The 24360-nt window shown below is 41.9% G+C and overlaps 1 protein-coding gene across 3 annotated transcripts in view; it reads left to right on the top strand.

Annotated features, from left to right (window-relative positions):
• Positions 1–878: 878 nt before the first annotated feature.
• Positions 879–24360, top strand: part of NR2C1 (nuclear receptor subfamily 2 group C member 1) — a 38680-nt gene continuing 15198 nt past the window's right edge. The window contains exons 1-5 of one of the 3 annotated variants that reach the window (XM_026035517.1): positions 879–939; positions 14350–14425; positions 17550–17657; positions 20641–20871; positions 24195–24276. In XM_026035517.1, coding sequence (XP_025891302.1) covers positions 14372–14425; positions 17550–17657; positions 20641–20871; positions 24195–24276 — 475 coding nt within the window. In that variant the 5' untranslated portion in view covers positions 879–939; positions 14350–14371. Of the gene's footprint in view, positions 940–14133; positions 14198–14349; positions 14426–17549; positions 17658–20640; positions 20872–24194; positions 24277–24360 lie in introns of those variants that run through there. The other 2 variants (XM_026035516.1, XM_026035518.1) reach the window with 2 other exon arrangements.

Genomic DNA, 24360 nt, shown 5'->3' on the forward strand with positions numbered 1-24360 from the left:
CGGGCGGCCCTGTCCGCGCCCGGCGCCGGGCCCCTGCACGGGGTTCAGCCCTTCGTGCTGCCGCCGAGCCTGTGTCGGCCCTCGTGTTTCTGTCTTCCGGGGCTGCTCGGTCTCGTGGTGGGGCGGAAAGCGCCGCCCGATGCCCCGCGGCAGAGCTATGGAGGCCGGCCGGGGAATAGGCTGGTCCCGCTCTGCTAGAGGGGGTGTTGGAGTGTGGCGTTCCCTGGTATTTGGGAAACTCCCTGGGCCGGCTCCCATCAGGGGCCCCCTCATAATAAGCGGTGTTAAAGGCAGATTTGGGAAGGGTGCTGTGGTGGGAAAGGCTACATCCCAGTCTGCTTTAGAAAAAGAAAATGGGAGGAGCGGAAGGGATTCTGTGGTTTTGGGTTGGACAGAGACATTTTTTCAGTTTGCTTTTTGTAAGCAGAACCGAAAGCTTCTGGTTTTAACAAGGTGGGGGGGGGTAGGAAGGGAGACATCAAGTTACAGTGTTGGGGAAACAGTGTTGACCTGGTGACATTTTTTTTTCCCCTCCCACTCCTAGTAATTTTGAATATCTTTTTCTATAGCAGTATTTCGGACTTGAAAATGACCCCATAAAGGCTCTCTGTAGCCCGCAGCAGACAGTTGTGCTGTGAGGTGTCCTGAGGCATCAGCACTCGGCCCCTGACTTGCTCCTTGCAGCCTGGCCTTCCCAGGAGGCCTTTGCCTGGAGGAGATGCCGGAGTCTGTGAAGGCTCCGCGGCTGCTCGGGCGCCTTATGGTGCAGGGCATTGGGGTTATTGGGGTGAGGCACCGGGGGCCCTGCGGCTCTCCCTGGCCTGGGGTTGGGCACTGCTTGCCAAGGCTGCGTGGGCAGCTCCACGTGGTGCTTCTCCCGAAGGAACAACTCGCCCTGGGGCTGCTCTTCAGCTCYAGCTTCTTCCCTCCTTGCCTGGGGTGCGTACTGACGTTTTTGTTGCTCTTAGTAGTGGAATTTTCATGCGAGAAGCTGGGAAATTGGTGGGAGCTCTGTCTCTCTCCAGCAGSCGTAGCTGAGGCTGCGTGTGTGTGGCCAGGCTGGGGTGTGTGTGAGGGSTGCTTTACTTTTAAGTCTACCTTGTTTTTCCTGTCAATTGTCACAGCCTCTGAAGACAAAGCCCAAGGCGAGGCTCAATGACAGWGAAGTTGACTCAAGTGTATGTGTGTGTGGAGGGGGTGTTTGGACTAGCTGGCCTCCACGAGTAGCTTTCAATGTGAATTATTTCATGATTGTATTCTGTGATTAAAGATGTGTCAAAAGAAGTGAGCACTGATAGAGCAGCATGCCATTAAATACTTCAATGCAAAATATAATTGCAAGGTGATTAAAGCTAGTATGTTAGTCMAGTAAAAACTGGCTTTTGTTCATAATAAGAAATTTAATTATTTAGACTGGCAAGTTCAGTCGTCTTTTCTCTCTGCTGATATTTAGCTTTCATTTTGTTTTGTTGTGTGCTTATAGTACGATATAATTAAAACACACGCAGCCACTGAAGTTGCTGCAACTTTTTTACGGTTTGTGGAGGAAAGCAGCTTCCCTAAAGAAAGTAAGCCATATCAAATGGCAGGATCAGGGAAAAAAAAAAAAAAAAAAGAAATGGATCTTCATGGATCTTCAAATATGCAGCTCATCTGTGTCCAAGAAATATAGTGTTGGCGAGTCTATATTGCACACATTTATTCTGCTGTCAAAAGAACTACAGATTTCAGCAGCCATCCTGGCAAAGGTGCTTGAAACCTCTGCTGCCCTGAGCTTTGAGTTAGGGAGCTCTAGTGTGAGTAGCTGCTCTCCTGGCCCTGTGGAGATACTGGATGGCGAGCAGTTGGGGGCAGGAAAACAAAACCTCTGGTTTTGGTGGGGTTTTTTTTTCTTTTTTTTTTTTTCTTTAAAGGCATCAGGGATCAATGTCGAAGGCAATAAGAAAAGTTTGAACTAGGTTTTTAAAATGCTCTGGTTCAATGAGTGAAACGTTTTGTGTAGATTGTTCTTCAGTGATGACAGGCTGCTTTTATCAGTATAAAATTGTGCGTGTACATTAGTGGCATATGGTAAATGGCCACAAAGAGAGTATCTCATGTAAGTGAGGAGAGCAGATAAAATGCTAAAAGTGCAGTTATCTGTATTCTTACTGCATATAGTCCTGTCCATATCCTAACCCTTTGGTCATCAGCCTTGGATCTCAGAGGTTGTTGCATTGGAAAACAAACCAAACTCTCAAAATACCAAAACAACAAAGGATTTCTCTTCAGAAGAATCAGAGCTCTTCATTTACAGTTCTTCTAGCTTGCAGGACAGGGTTTGCGCTGTGAGAGTCCCATGTAGCACCACAGATCTTGTAAGGAAGTACATTCTTTTCTGAAAATTGTGGTGTAAGAACGACCCTTCTGCACCAGTGTTTTTTTAACGCTTTGAGCCAGGCCTCACTTGAATTAACTTTGTCCATGYGCTCTGGGTAAGCTATTTATTTGTCGTTGTGGGAAGTTAAACCGGGAACTTAGAGCAAAAGAAGTGTAGTATTATCATATTAGCTATAATTAGCTGTTATGTCACTTCAAATAAGTTGAGCTTTCTGTTTATAGCCTCACAATAACTGTGCTGTGAAAACTGCCCCATTTATTTTGTTGATAGCTTTCTTTTGAAATATCAGCAGGACAGTGTAAGTGTCAACATGACTAATCCTTTTATTCTTGACCGTCTTAATCTGAATATTTTTTTCCACAGTGCTTTACATACTGTCCCTGATTATCACGCATCTAGCTACTAAAGCTTCTCTTTTTTTCCTAATATAGTTCTCTATTCTTGCTGTAAAAAATTGGCATAATAAATGATATTTCTGCTCACAGTTTAATGCAAAATCTTCATGAGCTGCCGKGTAAGTCGCATCTACTTTCAGATTCAAAAATAAAGCTGCTTTAAWTTATGGTAATAATAGAATTTCTAGTTTGCATGTTGATTGACAGATCCCTCATTTACAGGGGCAGCATGAGTTTTTGAAGTGCTAACAGAGGCATTGAGAGCATATGTTAGGAGGAAGAGGATGTTAAATAACCTTTCCGTGAAACCATGACAGGAARGTATCTTGGAGTCGGGGACATCTAATTGAATTTTGAATGACTTGACAGACAGTGATGCTGGACATCCTTGGGACCAGTACTTTGCCCTTCTCAGGGCAATCTATGTTTTGGAGATTGGAGTATGTACTACTGTTCATAGGAGGAAATGGTAGGGGAAAGCTTGTCCTTTTAAAAAGATTGCCATGCAGGATTGATAAAGGGACAAGTCTGGGGAGAAGAGGGCGAAGATGGGGTACATAGAATTAGTTTCTTCTTGGACCATGTCAACAGCAATTTACTGGAAAGATGTCAGCAAAACTTCTTTTTTCCCTGAAGGACATTTGAGTGGAATACAGGAACGTGTGCCAGTTGCGAAGGCAGAGGTAAAAGTACCTGTAAGCCACACATCTGAAAGCCCTGTTTGTAGGAGAGCTTCATTTATGACCACCTTGCCTGGTACTGTAGCTCTGTGAGTGCCCCAAGCAGTCACAACAGCCCTGTGAGCACAGTGTGGTCTTGTATGTAAGGTGGGGGTAACGAGAGGGGCTTCTTCCAGGAGAAATGGCCTTTTCCTGCTTCTACCTACTTGCATTGCACTGTGCGGAAGAATCGCTAGCTGCGGGATGAACACATTGAGGCAGCAGCTCAACCTTGCAGTTGTGCAGCCACTTCTCCCATACGAAGAGGGAGATAAGCAGTCACTCCAYTCCTGTTCTGTTTTACATCCCAGCCATCCCGTGTCCTCACCTTTCTCCCCGCTGTTGTGCTTGCTTGTGTGAAACATGAAACACAGCAGTTTTAAAGCAGTGAGAGCAATGACTTAAAATGAACTGTACCCATATGCTTACAAATAGCTCTTCTTCTGCACTGATATATTCCTTATGCTTATTGCTTCAGGCATTCACGAATGTTCACTCTACCCTCACTTGCCTRCAACTCTAGTTACTTAAGGCTTTTTCTCTTACGATATGTGTGTTCTTTAAATCTCAGTGTCATACAAATAAACAGCCTCTAACTGTGTGTCAGGAATTGCATAAATATTCCTCAGTTTATTGACGAAGAGGAAGTTACTGTTCACGTCTGCCAACTGTTGTGCATTTTGAGCAATACGGTTTATAGTGTAATGATCCAAGAGTAGCTGGTTTGGGTTCCTGTGTTCACTGAGCTTTTTTTTGTATGCTGTACTGAGCAGAACAGCATCATTTGTTTCACAAATGTGTGTGGATTCCTTGGCTTGATATATTATTTATAAAGTGCTGTAGAATACTACGCCTAATTTTAAATAGCCTTGGTGTTTAAAGCAGTAAGAGAAACCCATGTCACATCTAAACATAATTTTTTAAATGTTTTTCACTTAACATCCAGCTGTTCATTAAACAAGCTCTGTGTAGATTATGCCAAATTCTTAATTACGGAAGGTGACATCTGGGAATGAAAATGAAGGCTAATTTCTATTTTAAGATATAGAAGCAGGTTTAAGCCCAGCATGATAGTCTGGGCTGATGTAGCAAATCCTTAGTTATTTTTTCTGAGATCTGTTGAACCATGTACTATTTAGATAGTGTGACTTTAGAAGGAAGACAATTTCTTCTTTATTTTCCCCTGTCTTCCAATTACATTAACCTTTTGAGCTTTATTATAAAATTTCTCATACTTAATCTTTACTGTGATGTAAGACTAGAAAGAGCAATTCACAGAAAAAAACTTATTCAACAATAAATGGTTATAGTGCTCATACCTCAAAACTATGCACAGATTTCTTAAGTAGCTGCATTAGTTTAAATGCACTTTTTTGTTGTTGTTGTTTTGTTTTTAAACTGGTGTGTATTGCACAAGTGAATTACTTCCAGAGAAGCCCGCTGCATTGACATGGGTGTCTTCCATCCCTGTATGGGGTCCGACAGGTTTGGCAACATTGGCGGAATGAATGAAACTCCTCAGACTTCACAAGCATTGTGTTTCGTAGCAGTCAGGTTGTATGGGGAGGCTGTAGTGGGGATGTGTGTGCTTTTTGTCCACCTGAGATCTCCGGGTCAGTTGAAATTTGGACATTTGGGCATACTGGGTRTATGTACACTACTGTTGCAGTGTGTTCTTCCCTTAAAGGATATTATATCTGAATCAAGATACGTTATCGTGATGCAGCAGCTATACTGGTAGCAGTAGTATATCCCGTCAGCAGGAACTTCATAGCCCAATCATTAAAACTGGGCAGCTTCTTTTTGCTCAAGGCCATGGGTTAAATATCAATGGCCTTTGGATGTAGCTCTGCCRGGGGACAAGTTAGGGGTCCTGATGGCTGGTGCCCACAAATGCTGCCTCTCATAAGAGTACTTCTTAACCCATTCTAGTTGAAGTTGGCCAAATGCAATGAATTCAAATAGTCCCTTGCTAATTAATTTTGACAAAGTATAGAGAAAATGCTGGTATACACAAAGTGAGCAAGAGGCAGGGAAGGGGGCTGACTGGGCGAGGGAAACTGGTGCCACTCTCCCACCGCTAAAGCGGCTCCCAGAGGTGCCTGTTTGAAGTAGCAGTAGAGAATGATGGGCAGTGATGCACCAGCAAGCTGGGGTTAGTGAAACTGATGTATTTAAAAATAATTTTGACTCTTTTTGCCAGAAAAACTCATTTAATAAGGGCATAAATAAGCAATACTTGCTTAGGAGCTACACAGAGATTAAAGTTTCTTTTCATTTGAGTCTGAAGATTAAAGAGAAAAGGCCTTTTAAGTAATACAGAAAATCTGTAATGCTCATCTTGAGTCAAAATGACTGCTTTTAGGGGCTTCTAATAAATGGGACTACTTCAAAAGAAAAKGCATATATAATCTTCAGCTTCATAGATCTTTGAAATACCTTTTTTTTTGTTGTTGTTCTGTGATAAGTAATATTATCAGTCACTGAAGAAATAAGTTCAAAAGCTCACGTGGTGATTATATCTGGTAACATAGGTCTAATGGTATCTTCCAAGTAAGCCGTTTGCCCTGGCCCTAGAACTTACCATTGCTGACAAAAAGTGCATACAGGTCACCACAAACTACACAGCTGCAGGAAGAGAAGACACTGGGTAGCTGGAGAGGCAAGGATCTAGTCATGGTGGCAGTCTAAATGCTGACAGTTTTCTGTAGGCAGTGCAGCTTCTTTAAGCAGAACTGAAGGAAAATCATGTATTGGTTTTATGTAGTTTTTAGAAAGGGCCTGTACAATCTTAATGGCCACTGCTAAAGGTTAGAGAAACATTCCCAAAGGACTTGCAAGCAAGGAATGGTGTCCCTGAGTGCATTTCTTCATCTCTTCACTTTCAGTATGAAGTTCCTGAAAAAATGGAGAGGAACTTGTCTGATGYGAGAAAGAGGAACCAATGGAGCAGTTGAATGAAAGTGGTATCGTGGTAGAAATCAATGAGTGAGGAGAATAATTTTCAGAAGCGTGCCGAGTAAGATATGGATGAGGTAAAAGTTGGCTCTGTGAGCTTAGTTAATGGCTTTTCTTAGTATTTGATAGATTTATTGACAGGAGTTTGGGCTCTCTTATCCTCTCCGCCTCCTCTTGCAGTTATATTATGGTTTACAGTTAATTCTTTTTTTATATATATTTGCTTGTGGGATGTTTTAAGATGATCATAAAAGTATGTGGATTTTGTTTCATGTTGTGCTTTCCAAACTTTTTGAATTCCAGATGCTGTTGCTTTATTTTTATGGATAGGTTTAGAAAGGAAACATAAATGTGGTTAAAAATCTTTAGCGGCTGAATAAAGTTTGGCTCCTTTCCTTGAAAGAAGGGCAGAACAGTTTGAATCAAGAAAATATTTGAACCAATCTATTTGTTTTTCCACTATTAATATAGAAAACAATAATGCCTTGAAAGTATGTGGCAAGATTTGGGCAAGTCTGGAATAAATAAGCTTTTCTGAAATCAGTTCACCTTAGGTGAACATCTTTAAGTTTACTTGCAGTTATCAAAGCCCCAAAGGCAGGCTGTGGCTGGAGTTAATCTAAATGTTTTTATTTCCTGGGAAGTTTAAAGTTGGCTCTAAGGAATTTAGAGAACATTGCCCAGGTGACTCCAAGTTTAGAATGCCTTAATTGCAAGTCTGGTGTGATACTGGTTCAGTATTTGGGAATTCTGAAGGAGAGATTTAGGAAAAGAAGCTTTTAAAGTATGAAAATGTGTGATGCTTAACATAATACAAAATGTAACTTTACATAATACAAGAAAGCTAAAACATTTTTTTCTTTTTGTTTAATACATGGCAGGGATTTCTAAAGTGTGATTATGCGTACCTGACGTAAGTGTAATATAGATACGTTAGGTAAGTTAAAAGGTGAAGTATTAAGCTCGTTATAACATCCCAAAGTTTCTTATGAACTTGTCTGTAGCTAATTCTAGTTGACATATCTTAGCTTCTCACCTCTCCAGTGACAAGGTGCACAGCCCAGCAGGTCGTGGTTGTTCTAAGAGGCAGCCTTGCTGCTTTGCTGAACTGGAAGTGGTGCTTGTCTGACTCCACGGGGAGCTTTTTCAGCCAGCTGAACAGGATGAAAATAAAGGRTATGGTTTTGCTGTGCAGATGAAACAAATTAACAGCTCCCCACCATTAAAAATGGAAAGAGATTTTAATCTCCTTTCTCATCTTCCTTTTGATTTTTTCCTTTGACATCTACCACGTGTTATTTCTTTTGGCTGCTCTGGAGTTAGTGTAATTGCAAAGCAGAGGGATTCAGCATGTTGGGTTTGCAGATGTTTGGTGCTTCTCTGCTAGGTCAATTATCTGTCATTTTAGAAGGTTGAAGGGGCTTAGTACATGACCAGAGTTTGCTCAAGATGAGCAGCACCTTCTCCCCATGGCTGAGCTACAAGGAGGACCACCACCCTGCAGCTGAGCTGTGGTTCTGCTCAAGCTGCCTTTGAAACCATATCCTGACCCTACAAATCAGAAAGAAGCTTCTGCCAGTTCAGTTTCAACTGACTCCTTAGCAGACTTGGTGTATATCAGTGCTTGCACAAGGGCAAGATTAAGAAGTGAGACAAAAATGGGGCAGTGGGATAGAAATGCCTGTTTCACCTAGCCATTTCATCAGATTACTTGTCATTAAATGGTGTCTGAAAGTCTGTAAATTAGGTACTGAATTTTATGGGTTTTTTGTTTTTTTTTTTTTTTTTTTTTTTTGCCCATGTGGATGACGTTCTTCAGAGCAAGGTCGCTCAATACGCTGGATTTTAGCAATAAAGCATTTCAGTGCAAAGTAAAATAGAAGAAAAGGACAAAGCTACTACATGTGCTTATGCACCTGGAGGTTGCAAGCGTTAAAGTGCATGGGGAATTTCAGCTCTTCAGGCCAAAATTAGGCCTAAAATCTTTTACTTCTGCAGGAGGTCTGGACRTCTGCACAGCCGGTGGTGGTTGCTGGGCATTGCTGTTTATTGCATGGCATTTTGGCACAAACAGCARTGAGAGACTCCCGAGTGTTGCACTGATCTCCATCTCTGGTGATTTCCGTAACCAATTCAGGAGTAGCTTCACCCACACGTACGCTGGGGGTGAGAAGACTAGATGGAGACTTCACTCAGTAGGGTGTGCCAAGTTGCAACCTCTTCTCCAGATTCCACTTCATAGTCAGAGATCAGCCTTGTTTGTGTGGTTGAAGCACTGTTCACACAGGTTTGCTGCAAGTGAGAGGCACAGGGCTCTTSTGGATAAAGTTTCCAAGGTTATCCCTTCCCCTGGCTTCTCCCTCTGACAGTTACTTGCCTTGTGTCTGGGATACTGCTTTGCTGCACATATATTCCTTCACTGAATTATTGTGAAGTGAAGCACAATATTTTAAACATCTTTCAGCATTTATTTCAACTGGTTTGTTGTTTGGCTAGTACATTCTAGCTGTGAGGGCCGTAGCATCCAGCTTAAGGGAACTAACTAGTAGGTGCAAAGTGTTTCCTTAAACAAGACACTGTTTGATTCCCAAGGCCCCACTTTATTCCCCTCAGAGGCAACCATGYAGTAGTGTACATCGAAACTGCTAAGGGATTTAACTAAAGGATCCATGGGATGAACAGTAGAAAACCTTTTCGCTCTGGTTTGAGGCTTCAGGGTCCCCATAGGTTTGGGACTTAAGTAAATTTGTACTTCAAACTCATAGCTGTGGAATCCATGTCTAAATATGATCAAGAGTTTAAGTTTCAAAATGAATTTCCTGATTATTTTTGCAGTGTTTATAGTTATCTGTAAGGAACTATAGAAAAAAAGTGTATATTTTTCATATGATGCCCTGTCAAGGATAGGACTTAGCACTTATACCGAAACTAACATTCTTAAGGGTGGCTTTCTGCGGTGGTTGAGCTTTCTGATATGAAGATGTCGTTTGGTTGCCTTTATCGCGTTTTTGAGAGCGGAAACATTTGTAGGTCAAGGACAAAACCCACCTTATATGTGTTTCAAGTGGAGAKAGTCTGTTCAAGTCCTTAAATAGCTGAACTTGAAACCTCTTGTAAACCTACACTCCTCATTCCTGCTTCTGTGAATCACATTTTGAGAGCTTTTCTGACCAATAAGATTTTCCMAAACGGGGCAAGACAGGAGTGTTTTTTTGTTAAACCTAATGAAATTACAGTGAACTTGGAAGGCCTGATAGATCAATATTCCTTAAACAATCACCACCCTTCAAATATTTTGTTTTTAAAATATTTTATCAGTGGATTTGCACCTCAGTATCCTTTGATTTAAAATTTGCTCTATTTTCATGGCATTTAGACTGTATCATTGAAGTCGTGTTTCTCTTGGGAGCTGTACCTGTATAGATCTGGGCACCCAGCTTGAGCAAACCATTTTTGTGTTCTGAATCGGGTAAACCTTCCTATTGAAACTCTGATCCAGTGTGTCCATCCTCTGCACAGAGTGAGGGGGCTTCTCCATTGCAGTGTGTCTTGGAAGAAGCCACCAGACAGGACAGCCTTCACGTTCACTGTTCTTCTAGCTAAGACTTCTAGGACATTCTTCTAGTTTACTCACAGAGCTTGCAGAGAGGCAGACATTTACCCTGTTTCCCTTTTAAAGTGTTTTAAATATTACTTTCCAGTAACTCAACCATTTTAAAAGCCTGCTGCAGTAGATGGAGAAACTGCCTTTAGTAGTATTGAAGATTTATAGGTTGGAATGCATTTATTCCAGTAAATGCAGCTAAAGCTGTTTTACAGCCAGCATTTAAGCAGGTTTAAGTACTTTATAGTGCTTTAGCTGCCTAAAGTACTTGAAGGGAATATGTATCTCAACAAGCACTTAACATTACACTACTGTGAGTTTCTTTCCCCAGGTTGCAGCATCAATATATACTGCATGACCTGCCATGCTTTCCTGGGTGCACAGACACTTATAAAACTTGCAGTCTTTGTTATGAAATAAAGGATTTCTTTTTCTCTTGCCCTTTTATGCTCTGAAGAGAGCGGTGACGCATGTGGCCCCAGGGGCTTGGCCCTAGCAAACACATGTGGCCTGGCCTGCAAACGTGATGTGCCTGTGTCGTGCCCGCAAAGAGGCTGGGGAAGTTACGATGCCAACGGAGACTTGTGAATCAGATGTTGGTGGGGCCAAGCGTAGCCTGGTTCTGAGAAACCTGGCATGGAGAAATGGAGGAAAAGTACAAATTTCACATGACTCTGTGAACTGCACTTCTTGCACTTCTTTGTGGACAGTGAAAATCCATGTGGTTTCAAAACGGCATTCTGGCTTAGGATTTATTTAAATTCAGGGTGAATTTTTAATTGTTTTCAAGCAATTTAGTGAAGCCATATTTGGCTGAAGAAGGCACATTAAATGTTCTTTGCAGCCCTCTGTGCAGAATAGTAGCTGTAACTCAGTTTTGGGATATCATCAAATCTTTTGTGTAAGACTGCATTTGGGGGGGGGGTTGAGTTCTTCCTATCTTGAAAGCTTTACAGTTAACATAAGTAGTTCATTGTAGTATAAATTATAATACATAAATTGTTCCTTAGCTAATGAGAGGCAGCTATGGCCTGGGGAAAGCAGCAGATGCTGCTGCGGGAGCCTGGCCTGCTGGCCCGGCAGGCACAAGCTGGGGCCCAAACGCGCCGCCAGCCCCGCAGGGAAGCGGCGCTGCTGGGAGGCCCGCGAAGGAAGCGGTGGAAAACGAGGTGTAACGGGGCACGGCAAGGCTAGAGGCCCATTAAATCGAAGCAGCCCTTCGGAAGCAAGAACACAGTAAATGTAACATCAGATGTTTTATGGATTTTGAAGAGAGAAGGATGCTACAGTTACAGGAGAAAATGCTTTTCTTCCTAAAAAGTCTTACAAGTCATGGAGCAACCAGAGCAGGGTGCTGAGTACAGTGGGAGCTGGGGTTGCTGCAAGGCTGCCTGGGCCCTGCTAATTTGAAATTTCATGCAAAAATAACTTTACTCCAGAGATTAGCTAAGCTTTACATTGTAGGGAGTAGCAGGTTCCATTCCTGTTGGGATTTGATCAGCGCCTATTACCTGGCGGACCAAAATCCGCTAGTGAGCGGAAAGGTCTGTGGTACATGGTACCTTATTGCAGGGATGATAGCTAGTTATAAATAAACTCATTTGAAACTCTTACRAAATAACAGCACTGTTTTTCTTGCATTCTTTCTAAAAGTAGCTTTGACGATTACGTTTCTCATAAATAGAAAATTTTCCCTTCTTAGAAATGTGGTGTGAGGCAGAAGACATATCCCTATCAGTCACCTAATCCCACAGTACCTTTGCTTCTGGAATAAAGTCACTACTATGGCCTCTTTTCTATCATCAGTGTTTTATCTTTGATGCTGTGTATTACTTTTTTCATCCTCTATTTCTTGTTTTCTCACCAGATTAATCAATTAAAAYTAAAAATAAAGGTGCATCTTAACTTCTCTAAGAACAAACTGGAACAGGCTGCAGAGCTGTGGAGAGATCTAAGAGCCTTGGGACATGGGTCCACGTCTGGCTTTGAGCTTCTGCAGATCATAGAATGCTTAAGGTTGGAAGGGACCTCTAGAAAGCAGCTAGTCCAACCCCCCTGCGCACGCAGGGTCACCTGGAGCGCGTGGCACAGGGCTGCATCCAAGCGGGTTTGGAAGATCTCCAAAGAAGGAGACTCCACAACCTCTCTGGGCAGCCTGTCCAGGGCTCTGTCACCCTCACTGTTAAGAATTCTTTTTTCCTTAAATTTCTGTGATTCTCTTGGTGATTCAGTTTGTGGACATTTCCTCTAGTCCTGTGAGTGGCTGCCACTGAGAAGAGGCTGGTCCCATCTTCCTCACTCCCCACCTTGAGGTATTTATAGACACTGATCAGGTCCCCCCTCAGCCTTCTCTTCTCCAGGCTGAACAGACCCAGCTCTCTCAGCCTTTGCTCATAGGGCAGATGTTCCAGGCCCCTGATCATCCTSGTAGCCCTGCGCTGGACTCTCTCCAGCAGCTCCACATCCCTCTTGTACTGGGGAGCCCAGAACTGGACGCAGTGCTCCAGGCGTGGCCTCACCAGGGCTGCGTGGAGCGGGATGATCACCCCCTTGACCTGCTGGAGACGCTGGATCAGGGCTGTGGAGAGAGGAGAGGAAGCTGGAGCTGTGCGGTGCCTGTGTGGCCGCAGCCTTGCGCGCACGCGGCGGAGAGCCCGAGTCCCTCCCTGGCCTGAGGGGCAGCACAGGCAAGAATGAAGCTTCACCACTGGCTGGGAACCCGGCCCAAGGACGGGGCTGCCCCGTTGGGTGGCAGGATGGATTTGGATCAGGTGGTAATGACACCTTGGTGTTAGAAAGAGAAGAGCCTTCCTGCTCGTTAGTAGTGTGATGGAAGTCATGCAGGAGGTCTGGAGAAACCAGTTCTCTTCATCTTTTATTCCCTGAGTTTGTGTAGAAAGCATTAATGTGCCTCTGTTCATTCAGTGTCCGTGTATGGCAGAGAACACTGTAAATACAGGGAATCTTTAGCTACAACTTGGCAGTTCCTGAGGTACCCTAGGTAGGACTCTTCTCTTTGCTTAATGTTTGTGCCAGTTTCCGAGAGTCATTTTCGAGTTTTTGTGAGTTTGATATTTTCAGTATTTGACTGAAATCTTTGAGAACCTGTAAATTAGCTTATCCTTTCCCTGCACTATATTGTTGATTTTCATGTTACCATGTTAGTGCAAGACAACTCTAGCACTAATAATTGGAATTGAATTTTCTCATTGGAGTGGGCTAATTCTGCCAAAGCACCSTCATGGTTAGAGAAGTATCAAATAACTGTAGCCTGTGCTGGTGAAAGCTGGCAAGCTGAGGCACCCCTGCAGTAGCAGAAATTCTAGCAAGGTGAAAGGATGACAAGTCAAGTGTATTTGTTAACTACTTTTTGGCATATGTGGCTATTTAATATTCTAACGTTTTGTGTGGTAATACTATTGCTGCATGTTAAAATAATTTTTTTCATAGTATATTTTTAGAAAAAGGCATCTTGTAGACTGGCATCACTTATTCTTGTATTCTTACAGGAATATGAATGTCAGTATTAAACATTTTATGACCGCAACTGAAGCAAAGTAAATTTAGTATATAGACAAATTCTTTAGTCTTCGTCTCATGAAAGGCAGATAAAGTGTGTTTAATACAGCTTTTGACAGAAAATTAAATATTTATGGTACTCATAACTTGTTTTACATGCTGCCTAATATATATTTATAGACAGAGATCCAAACAGAGATTGATTTAAATACTTAATACTGTATTAAATTAGTGTCTGCTAAATCCTGCAAAGTTCTTAGGAAGATTTGGACACCTCACACTAGCAGTTTTGGTGGCAGAACAGTCAACTTAGTTTCCTTGTTTGTTTTTTGTTAAATGATCTGGGGGTTTTATTGCATCCGATAATGTCTTATATTAATTACAAAATAAACCTTTAAACACTCCTCTTAATACTATAAAATCAGGAGGAGCTCAGAAGAATTTGTGCTTTTTTCCTTGCCATGTATCAACGAAGTTTTTGGCCACGTTCCACTTTCTGAGAGGTTGATGAAGGCGCTGCGGATGCCCTGGCCCACACCACCCTGCACGGAGTTTCATGGATTGTTGCTTTGGGGAAGAATAGCAGAATTCCATGCACATTACCTGTGTAAAAGGATACCAGGTTTGCAAATGGAAACTGAGTGATTACTTTGAGACCAAAATTGAGCTTTAAATTCTGCGGGAAATTCTTTATTTAGGTGGACTGCTTTTCCCCAAGGCTTGTTYGCTGTTGAGGCTCCAGGTGTTAAGCATCTTCTTTCCTTTCTTTGACAGGAAATTCTGGTGATTAACGATCATGACAACCGTAGAGGAACTGGCCCATCAAATTATTGAACAGCAAATGGGAGAGGTACATAAGCTCGGAGTCCTATTTAAAAAACATTGAGTAATAAAATATACAGACAGATTAATAATAATAATAATAATAATAAAAGCCACAAAAGGAAGTATTTTTTAGTACACCTAAGACACCAAAAGACCCTCCCTTGGAAGAACTTGCTATGTCCAAATGTCTTAACTTTATGCAGCAAACTGTTTCTTGCCAAAGTTTATCCCATCAATATGAAGCTAAGGGAAAAGCAAGAGTGCTTCTAGTACGTGACTGGTTCTCCAGCTGCACTGTTGAGCCTGTGCTGGTCTCCAGAGAGCTCTCTACTTGCCTAACAATTGCTCTGCTCACTTTTAGTTACAAATTTGCAGTCAAAGGAGTTGTGGTAGCTACTTCCATTTCCAGTCCAGCAGTTGCTTCAATTGTTATTCTTTTTTTCTGCTCTTCTAATTAAARGTTGGCAGTGCTCTTAACATTGTAAAACATCAGTAGATACTTGTAAAATAGGAAGAATTCAGTTCTTGTTTCTGACAGCTTCTATTTTAATGTTCTATGACCTGTGAGGTGCAGTCAGAGCATGTCTACAGATGCACAAGTAAACTGTAGATGTGGGCAAGTATATACATAGTTCTCTCAAATTTTCTTATAGCATGATATATTTTAAGTTAGTGCTGCTTTAAATAGAATTAAAAAATGGTATTTAATAACTTGAAACATCCACTCTTGCTTTCTACTCTGTGTGTTGCCACACCAGGTACCACACCAGACTGGAAAGCAAGAGTGGATGTTTMAAGACTGATACTACACTAGATTTTTAAAGTAATTTTAGTTCCTTTTGGTCTTCATTTTGAACAAAAAGATGGGGGGGAATGATCCTGTTTTCTGTAAATTCCAATGCTTTTCATTATTGTAGCATCTGAACCGGTGCAGCTACCTCAAAGGACAGGAGTGTCGCGCGGGGTGGAACAGTCGCCCTCTCCCTGTGCCCCTTGCCAGGGCAGCAGGGTGTCAGGCGTGGTTTTATCCACGCGCCGCGTTTCTTTGGGAAGGGCTCCATACCGTGTGGCTGTATTGCACGCTGCACGAAAGAGCGTTGTAGTCAAAGCGAGCCGAAGCCCTTGGAGAAGAGGATGGGGATGGGTTTTATGCTGTATCTTGCTCTCGGGGAAATGTTTCTCTGCATTGTGGTTCTGCTGCCCATTAGGAGCTTGTGCCARACCTGGAGTCTTGAACTAGTTACCTGCCTGGCAAAGTTCCTAGCGARTGGGAGCGTTGAGAAACGGATTTGAAGCTCTGTGGAAAGCGTTTTTAGTAGCACCTCTAAACTCTTGAATGTTGAAGTGGCTTTAATTGTATTTACTAGTGAGATTGATGCAAGTGAAACATGAAGGATGAAAAAACAGGTTTTCTGTTTCTTGAAAAATGGAAGATGCTCCTATATCTCATTAGAATAATCATCATAATTGTTCTGTAATGTAGTTTTGATTTCTTTAGAATGGAAATGCTTGTTTGTGAAGCATTTTGAAATATGAAACTATTATGAGCATGTTTTTTTTTTTTTGTGATTTTTATTTGTTATTTTACTTTTTTTGCTTCAGTAAAACCTTTCCTTCTTTGTAGAAGTTAGACTGCCAGGTAGACAGTTTATGGGAATGAAGGCAGTTTCACCTTCTGCAGCACGTAGGTTTTGACCCTTGGAAGGACCACGTGTCAAGCAGTCCTGGGAGCCGTAGCTAGTTTTGTAAAGCAAGGAGCAAGTCGCACAAAGCCTGAGTGCCTCTCCGTCACCGCTTGTCACCTCAAGGGTGACAAGAGGCAGAGTTTCTGTGCTCATTTGCGTCTCTTGCAAGCTCCAGGTCTTGCTGTATAGGGGACTCTCCTTGTCCTTTACTGCTGAGCAAAGCATTAGGTGAGCTGTTTGAGTACTGACTGTATTTGTAGTTAGGAAAACCTTATGCTTTTGGAAACTGGTGTTCAAACGGCTCGGGTGGTAGTTTAACAGGTGATGCCTTTGATTCTGYTGGCAGGTGAAGTGGGGCCTGCAGCAGCCTAATCCCACCCATGCATTTGTTTTGATGCATCTTGGTGTCGAGGGCTCCTGGGTTGATGTTTTGTTCTAGGTTAAGAACAGCCTCCCTCTGTCTGTCTTTTGCTGGGCTGCTTTCTAGCCCTGAGCCTAGTGTAGATCYCTGCACACCTGAAAAACCAGTTTTGCCTGACGAGCTAAAGGAAGAGCAGCTGAGACCGTGCTGAAAGCAACACTTGTCTGGAGGGAGTCCTCCCACCAGCCTTCCCCTTCCCACTCCCTTGGGCGGCTTCCCTCTCCCTTGGGCGGCTGCTAGGCTGGAACCCCGGCGTGCGCGCAGCAAAACCCTGCAAGGGCAGCAGCGCTTCCGCCAGCCGCTGACCCCGCGCCCTGGCTGCACACGCAGCCCTGTATCCTGAGTATAAATTCTGGAAAAATAAAACAATGGTTGAATAGGAATAATTTTGTAGTAGTGTTGTATTATTAATACCTTTGCCTTATACCTTGTTAAGGAATTATAAGTATTCATAATAGTTAAAGCACTTCCACAAACTGTCTCCCAGCATTCGTACAGAAGTTTAAAATTGTTTAAGACACRCATTTCATGCATTTATTCTGACTTTCTCCATAGTTTCCCAGTAACTTGTGTTTCATGGTTTAAGGCTTAATGGGACCGAAAAGGACAAATGCCGTGTTCCRGCATGAAAACTCTTTTGTCATCTTTACTAAAGCATTAAGGTAAAACATGTTAGTGCAGATGGGGCCCAGCTTTGATAAACGATCCTGCTGGGTATCTCTCTYGGACATATCAGCAGTTACAATTCAAAAAATATTCAATCTGATTACATGGCTTTGTCAACAACGTATAGTTCTGCCAAACATGTTGCTCAGTTTTGTGTTGGAAGGTATTTTCAAATGGCTTTAAGAGACTGAAATTAGAATTTTCTGATCTGCAAAGTTGGGGTGTTAAATCAGACCTCAGGCATTTGCATTATGTATGGAGTAAAAGCATCACACTGAGCAAAGCCCTTGGCACAATAATCAGAAGTGATGAAAGGATATAGTAATCCTGTAGTACGTCCGTTTTGTCAGTCCTTTGTATTTGTTTCTTGCCTCTAGATTACCCGTTCCCGAGAAGCTGTTAMACAAACACTAATGGATGGGTCGGCACAACGGATACAGATTGTCCCTGCGGATTCCGGCCTCTCTCTACCGCAGCGCATACAGGTATGTCCACCCAGGGTGTCCCACGACTGCTCTCTGCCAGTTTTTGTGTACAATTCTTTTTTATTTATTTTATTCGGTGTATTGATGCAGCTCATAAAAAGTACTGGCAAGCAAAGGCCCGAGAAGTGCATCAAGGGATGTTTGTTGGCTGCGCCAACAAGATGTATAACCAATGTTATATACATCCCTCTATACTACTTTGCAGCCTGGTGAGATGATGATCTCCTGAATTCAGTGAAGAGCAGGAAGTTTTTTGGCAGTGTGGATAGTTAAACCATAGTCAACACAGATCTATGGTTAAGGAGGTGAGGAGAATTTTGGGAACAGGAACCTACTTCGCATCCGTGGAAGACCATGCAGGTTCCTGCAAGCATTTTCTTTTTTTTTTTTTTTTTATTTCCTCTTATAGAAAAATATCAACTGCAGAATAAATTTTAAAATGTTCTCAGGTCTCTTGTTGTTCAGAGAGGCGCTCCAGGTGAGCCAGCTGCCAGTGCAATCTTGGCTGCTTCTGCTTTGGTCCCTTCACTCCGCAGTGTTTTTGCTGATACTTCCTGTTTCGGTGCATTGCATTCAAGCTTTGTGCTACCTCCCAAGGCTGTTTGTAGCTCCTCCCTGCCCCAACATGATATTTTGTTTTATTTTATCACCTCTCTGCCTCTACACTTCCTCATGGTGCCAGTGTTAACCTATCCAGCAGATCTTTATTCTTTCAGTTACCTCCAAGACTTACCTATTAGCCTTTACTTTGTGTACGGCAGTGCCCTTGCAAACCTAGTTAATGTTAATAATTGGTGTCTCCTCCTGGTTTTCCCCAGCTCAACTGTGTAAGCTATAATGCCCCTTGCAATGTAATTTACATGTACGTTTAATGTGACCTCTGCATTGGGAGCTGAATGTGGGACAAATTATCCAAAGCAACGAACCTTTATTTTTGGGCAGCAAGACAGACAACTCTGATGGTCCAAAGTTAGTTGGAGGCTTCTGAACCCTTGTGTGGCAGCCACTGAGGCAGGGAAGAGAGGACTGTGTTTGGGAAGGGACTGCACTGCTGCAGATCTGATGAACGTGGAAGAATTGTATTTCTGAAGATTGTTCTGAGGATTTTTCAGAGGCCTTTATGTAGCTTTCATCTTCTTGGGAAGCTCTGGAAGATCCCATATTTCACAGCTACCTTGTCCTGGGTCTTTTATCACCACTCTCATTGCTTCTTGCTTCAAAATGGGTAGTGAGCCCTCTGGGAGGGGGATTGTGCCTTGGTACCTGTGGAACAACGCTTACCAGAGCAGGAAGCTTCCTGCAGCGGGCTCTACAAACACAGCAACACTATAAATAATAATAAATTAGATATGAGGGAGAATTTAGTAATGAAAACTTGGCAAAAAGCAGAATTTGTAGTCAAAAGTAAGCTCTTCGTAGGAGAAGTACATAACAGTTCAATAAGATGTTCAAAAGGAATATGTTAAATTGGTTCATTTGGGGTTTATAATTTCAGTTACTATCTTTTGCTTTATGTGACTTCTTAAAATATAAAATGCTACCTAAAATGTTCTTCAAAACATGTTTCACTAGCCCCTCTTTTTAGGGGGCTTCAACATTTTGAGTTTGAGGATCAAAGTTGATTGCCACGTCTATTCCTAAATGGACGTTTTTGTTCAAAACCAATTCTGTTATAAACTAGTGGACTCTGCATATGTTTAGAAACTTTTTTTTTTCTAAAACACAAACACTGGCTTATGTAGGTAAACAATTCATTGAAATAATATTCAAATAGAGGTCAAGACTTCTTTAAAAAAAGACTTAGGAAGCTATTAAAGAAAATAAAAGTATCTTCTGCTACCATCAAGATGCTTAAATGAAAGACATGAGGAAAATATACTTCTTAGGAGGATAATCCTGAATTACTATACTTTATTTTATAATCTAATCTCTATAGCCACATTGAGTTTCACATTATTGGGAAAGATAATGTGTTGTCATTGAACCCTGATGGATCCCTTGAGAAGATAAGTGATTTTTCTTCCCTCTTTACTGAGCATTCKCAACTTGCAAGTTGTTACACTTTGGTCAGCTCCGCTTTCCAAGCCTGTTTGTGATTTACATGGAGTTTATATGGGTTTATGACCATAAGAGGCCAACTGCAGACTGTTCTTACAACAGAAAGCAGTTTAAGCAGTATCCCTTGCAGCTACCACCTTTCAGAGCTGCAGAAGGCACTTATGCAGATTAGACATCTTTGAATGCATAAAATAACAGATCACTCAGCTTCTACTACCCTRTGCAGCAGGATCTACTTGGGCATTGCCCTAGATTGCCAGGAAATCACTTGAAGAAATGGGACACTRTCTGAAATTATTTTTATGAATTACCCATGGTTATTCCGCCTGCCATCCTGCTGTAATTATCTTTGAGTGAAGTATGGAGATGGACTTTTATAGGAAAGCATGTTGTTTCAGACATGGTGTAAATTCTCATCTATTTTCAGAGTTTAACATAAATAATCAAAAATACTTTTATCTTCAGCTCAAATTTGCTTGTTAAGCTGACAAAATAGAGATTTCTTGTGTGAACTTAGACCTCATTCAATTTCTGTGTGCACCCGTTTTCCACCTAGGAAATATGTATGCTATTGCAGCCCTTATGTGAAGCTCATGAAGGCATAATAAATTTTRATAATTTGTAATAGTAATAAGGACCGTGCAAGTGTTAGGGATAGATTGATAAGCATTAATGTTTGGTTATTAAAACTCTTACMTTGGGCTCGTTTCACTGATTTGTAATTCAAAAGTGTTTTGCAGGAAATGGTGTTCGTAGAGTGTYTCTCTTTAGTCTTCAGAATTAACGAGGCAGTTTTTTGGCGGAGGGGCAGACGCTCCTGCTTTGCAAATGCCCAGGGCAAAAGTCCTGTCGTGCCCAGGGCCCAGGCCGGGTGCAAAGAGTGAACTTAAATTGCCGTAACGTTTTGAGATGAATGTATTGTTAGATTGTCACAGATCAGCAGACGGGCCAGAAGATTCAGATTGTTACAGCCCTCGATCAGAGCTCAGCAGGCAAGCAGTTCATCCTAACAAATCATGATGGCTCTACCCCGAGCAAGGTGATCCTTGCCAGACAAGATTCCACTCCAGGAAAAGTTTTCCTAGCAACTCCAGATGCTGCAGGTGTCAACCAACTGTTTTTTGCATCCCCTGATATATCTGCACAACACATCCAGGTAGAGAATCCACTTTATTTCCTAATATTGCTTGAAATGGGATAAGAAGAGATGTTTTATTTCTGAAAATGTCTGGGTTCTCCTTTTTTGAACTTTTTTTTTCACCTAAATATTTTTCCTTGCATTAGGACATGACACAAATGCTTAGACATTATGAAGAAAAAGAGTTGCATTTTTCTGTAAATTTGTTCCTTTATAAATTAATACCCTGGCTCATGAGGTTAGAAAGGCTGTTGTYGTTTTTGTCATTTCCAGCTCTTGCCACCCTGACAGTCCTTCTTACTGCTTCATCGATTCTCCATCTGTTTTCAGATATCATTGAAAACTTGCTCCTTTCTCCCTTGTCTTTACCACTTGCCATGTTTTTTCTTCCTGGTTTCCTCTTCACACACTGCTGTAACTGCTGTTCAGCCATGGGAATCGTTCTGCAGAGGTGGCTTTTGGGAGAGGCCGCAGAGCAGGGCAGGACGCTGTGCGTGGGGCAGCGACACCCCGGGCGCTGGCCCCACGGATGCGACCTGGAGCTTGTGCCGGGGCTGAAGCGCCCCAGAGCAGCCCCCGTGCCCGTCGCTCACCCACGGGCGCCGCGTGCTGCCCCCTCAGCCCTCTGTCCTGGCACTGTCCTGGCCCGAGCGCAGCCCTGAGGAGCGCTCGGCGGCCCGGCGGGGCAGCCTGCGGAGGCCGGCCGAGAGGGACCTTGTGCCCGTACGTTGGGCGCTGTGCGGTAGGCCGGGCCCCCTGGGGACTCCTACAGCACCGGCCATTTCGCCCCTTTTCAAACACGTGCGTAAGGAAAGGTATTAAAAATAGGACGAGTGAATAGCAGTCCTCCTGAGCATGTTTCACGGGAGTCAGGCTTGGAGGCGCCTCCCGATTTGGAGCTTATAGCGAGACCATCACATTTGATATCTGTCTCTGGAGCCGTTAATTAACTATTAAGTAACATTTTTATTGCTTATATAAGCCTTTTATGCTTGGATCTGCACAATATCCTACGCCTCTGAATTCTGTGGTATAATTGTATGTTTTGCAAAGATTATTTAGATTTGGTTTATCTTCTGAGAAATACTTATTAGCTGTTTCTCACACTATGAGAAAAAGCAATGAAGGATTCTGCTCTTGTAAAGCTCCATTTTATCCTGCATCAAGAAATCCTTTTTTCAAAACTGAAATCTCCTGATCATTTAGTTTCTACTTGTGTGGGAGCCAGTCCACATCTCTGATTAACTACCCACATGTGCAAGCTTGAAGCATAGCTCTGTATTGTGTATTACATAGTTTTTGAAACCAGTACGTCTTTGCAAATGGGATATACACAGTTTTTGCTCCGAGTCATTCTGATTCCGGGTTTGCTCYGAGTATGGAAGCAGTAGCAAAAATCCATCTGTTGCAGTGTCATGCATTGTATCTTCACAGAATCACAGAATATTCGAGGTTGGAAGGGACCTCTAGAGATCATCTAGTCCTTATGTAACTTATGTATCTTATGTAACCATAAACCCTAGGGATGTGGTTTCTAGTAAGCTTTGCAGAAAGTTACTATCAAAGGCAATGTAATGGATAAGAAATGAAAAGTCTATAACGCGTACTTAAAGCAASTTTCAGGGGAAGAGAGGGATGATCAGTTCAAAGCTCCAGTTGTAGCTGTACAATTTGGGCAAAATAGCAGACCTTGAGAGGCAGCAGAGTTCCATTAGCACCCTTAGTTTGTTTTGTGGTCARTTCAGATGTGGTGGTAGGGATTTTTTTTTCTCCTCTTAGTGCTGATGAAATAGAGTAGTGTTTCTTATTCAGCTGCATGCTCCTTGACTTTTTCATATTTTCTCTTTTCATCTTTGGTTTTGCATTTTTAAAAAATCTGTAACCTTCACGTTGAAGTCCCTTCCATTTGCTACGCACAAAACCCCTCCTTCGTTGCACCTTGTCTTTTCCTGCGCTCACTTTGCATGGCCTTTCCTCCCGTTGCCKTTTTCACTACCAGGGGCTCCTCGTTGCCTTTAGCAGCAATGCTTCTTTTACATGGTCAAGGTCAGTGATGAGTTTCTGGAGTCTGAGGTTATCATCTCCTCATGGGCCACGTTCTGTAGTTCTTACTTAGATGAAACTTAACATTTCTATGAAGGTTTCATCTGTGGAAGGACTTTGAAATGTATTTTATATGATGTCTTGAACCTATTGGTGGTAGTGGAAATTTGGAAGGAACGAAAGGATGATTTTCTATYAACTCGTTGAGCGTATTTTTTAGTGAGATGAATTTATGAGATAGTGTTGTTATTAAAGATTAACTTGAAAGAAATATGCTTGTTAAACATGGCTATATACACAGTCTGTATGATTTTCAACATGTTCTAAAAAAGATAATTTTTAGTTACCTCAGCAGAGCATATGGTACTTCTTCAATAAGATACCTTTCTTTTTATCAGAGACTTTCCTTTGAATATGCAAAGCAGGAAGAAGTCAGCCTTTTCATTAAGATGCAGTAGAAGTTAGAAACTTAAAATCGTCCATTTATATCACTTCTCAGTTGGAAAAAAATTGCCCTTCTCTGTTTTACATTATTGTCAAGATGACGTTTGATTGCTACTTACGTGATCATGTGTGCTTTCCTTTATAAAATGTAATTATAGTCGTGCTTTATTTATGGCTTGACATGGTAAAACTTTTAAAGATCAAACTGAAGGCTGTTGTGCTTTCTCTGAGGAGCTGCGGATCGGAGATTATGTGCAAATGAGGAGTTACAGGCTCTAAAGATAAATTAACAAAGAAAGAGTAGAATCCTGTAATAATAACAAGCAGTTGCTGAAGATCAAACCATATGCTGCTTGATGGTTAATGGCGCTGCTACYAGAATATACTTTCTGTTGGCCCACCATTTATGTGTTAGGATGAATTAACAAATCTGAAAGCAGAATTATTGCCTTCCACAGRGGATTTTTTGTTCAGTGCTTCAGTCTCTTTGTTGCTACAGCCAAGTCTTTAGGATATGCAAATTTTATGTAAACACAAAATTAAACAAAAGGTAAGAGTATGCAGATACTAAAGGTATTTCAAAATATATTTTAAATTATTCAAAACTTTTCAAAGAATTCTTGGAAAGTTTGCAAGGAAAACTTTTATTCCATCCTGAATAGGAACACAGTGGTATGTAACACCTTTTTGTCCATGAAGATTGTAAAATGTAGTTGAGAAAATCTCTTTATAGATTTAGACTGTTATCTTAGGGAAAAAAACAAAAGCATTAAATTTATTTTATAATCTCTCTTGGTATCAGGACAAAGAAAAATGAAATTGCTCTGTAGCTTTTTTTAATTTTAYTTTTCCAGATCTTAACAGACAACTCTTCTACGGAACAGACTCTAAATAAAGTGTTTGACCTGTGTGTCGTATGTGGAGACAAGGCATCAGGTATTTAGATTTTTTTTTTTTCTTTTAAGTCATGCAACTTCATAAGAACAATTTAAGGTTTTTCATACTGAGTGTAACAGTTTG

The sequence above is a fragment of the Nothoprocta perdicaria genome, unplaced genomic scaffold (assembly GCF_003342845.1).
Source record: "Nothoprocta perdicaria isolate Ctin4 unplaced genomic scaffold, notPer1 scaffold_160, whole genome shotgun sequence".
In the NCBI taxonomy this organism is placed as follows: domain Eukaryota; kingdom Metazoa; phylum Chordata; class Aves; order Tinamiformes; family Tinamidae; genus Nothoprocta; species Nothoprocta perdicaria.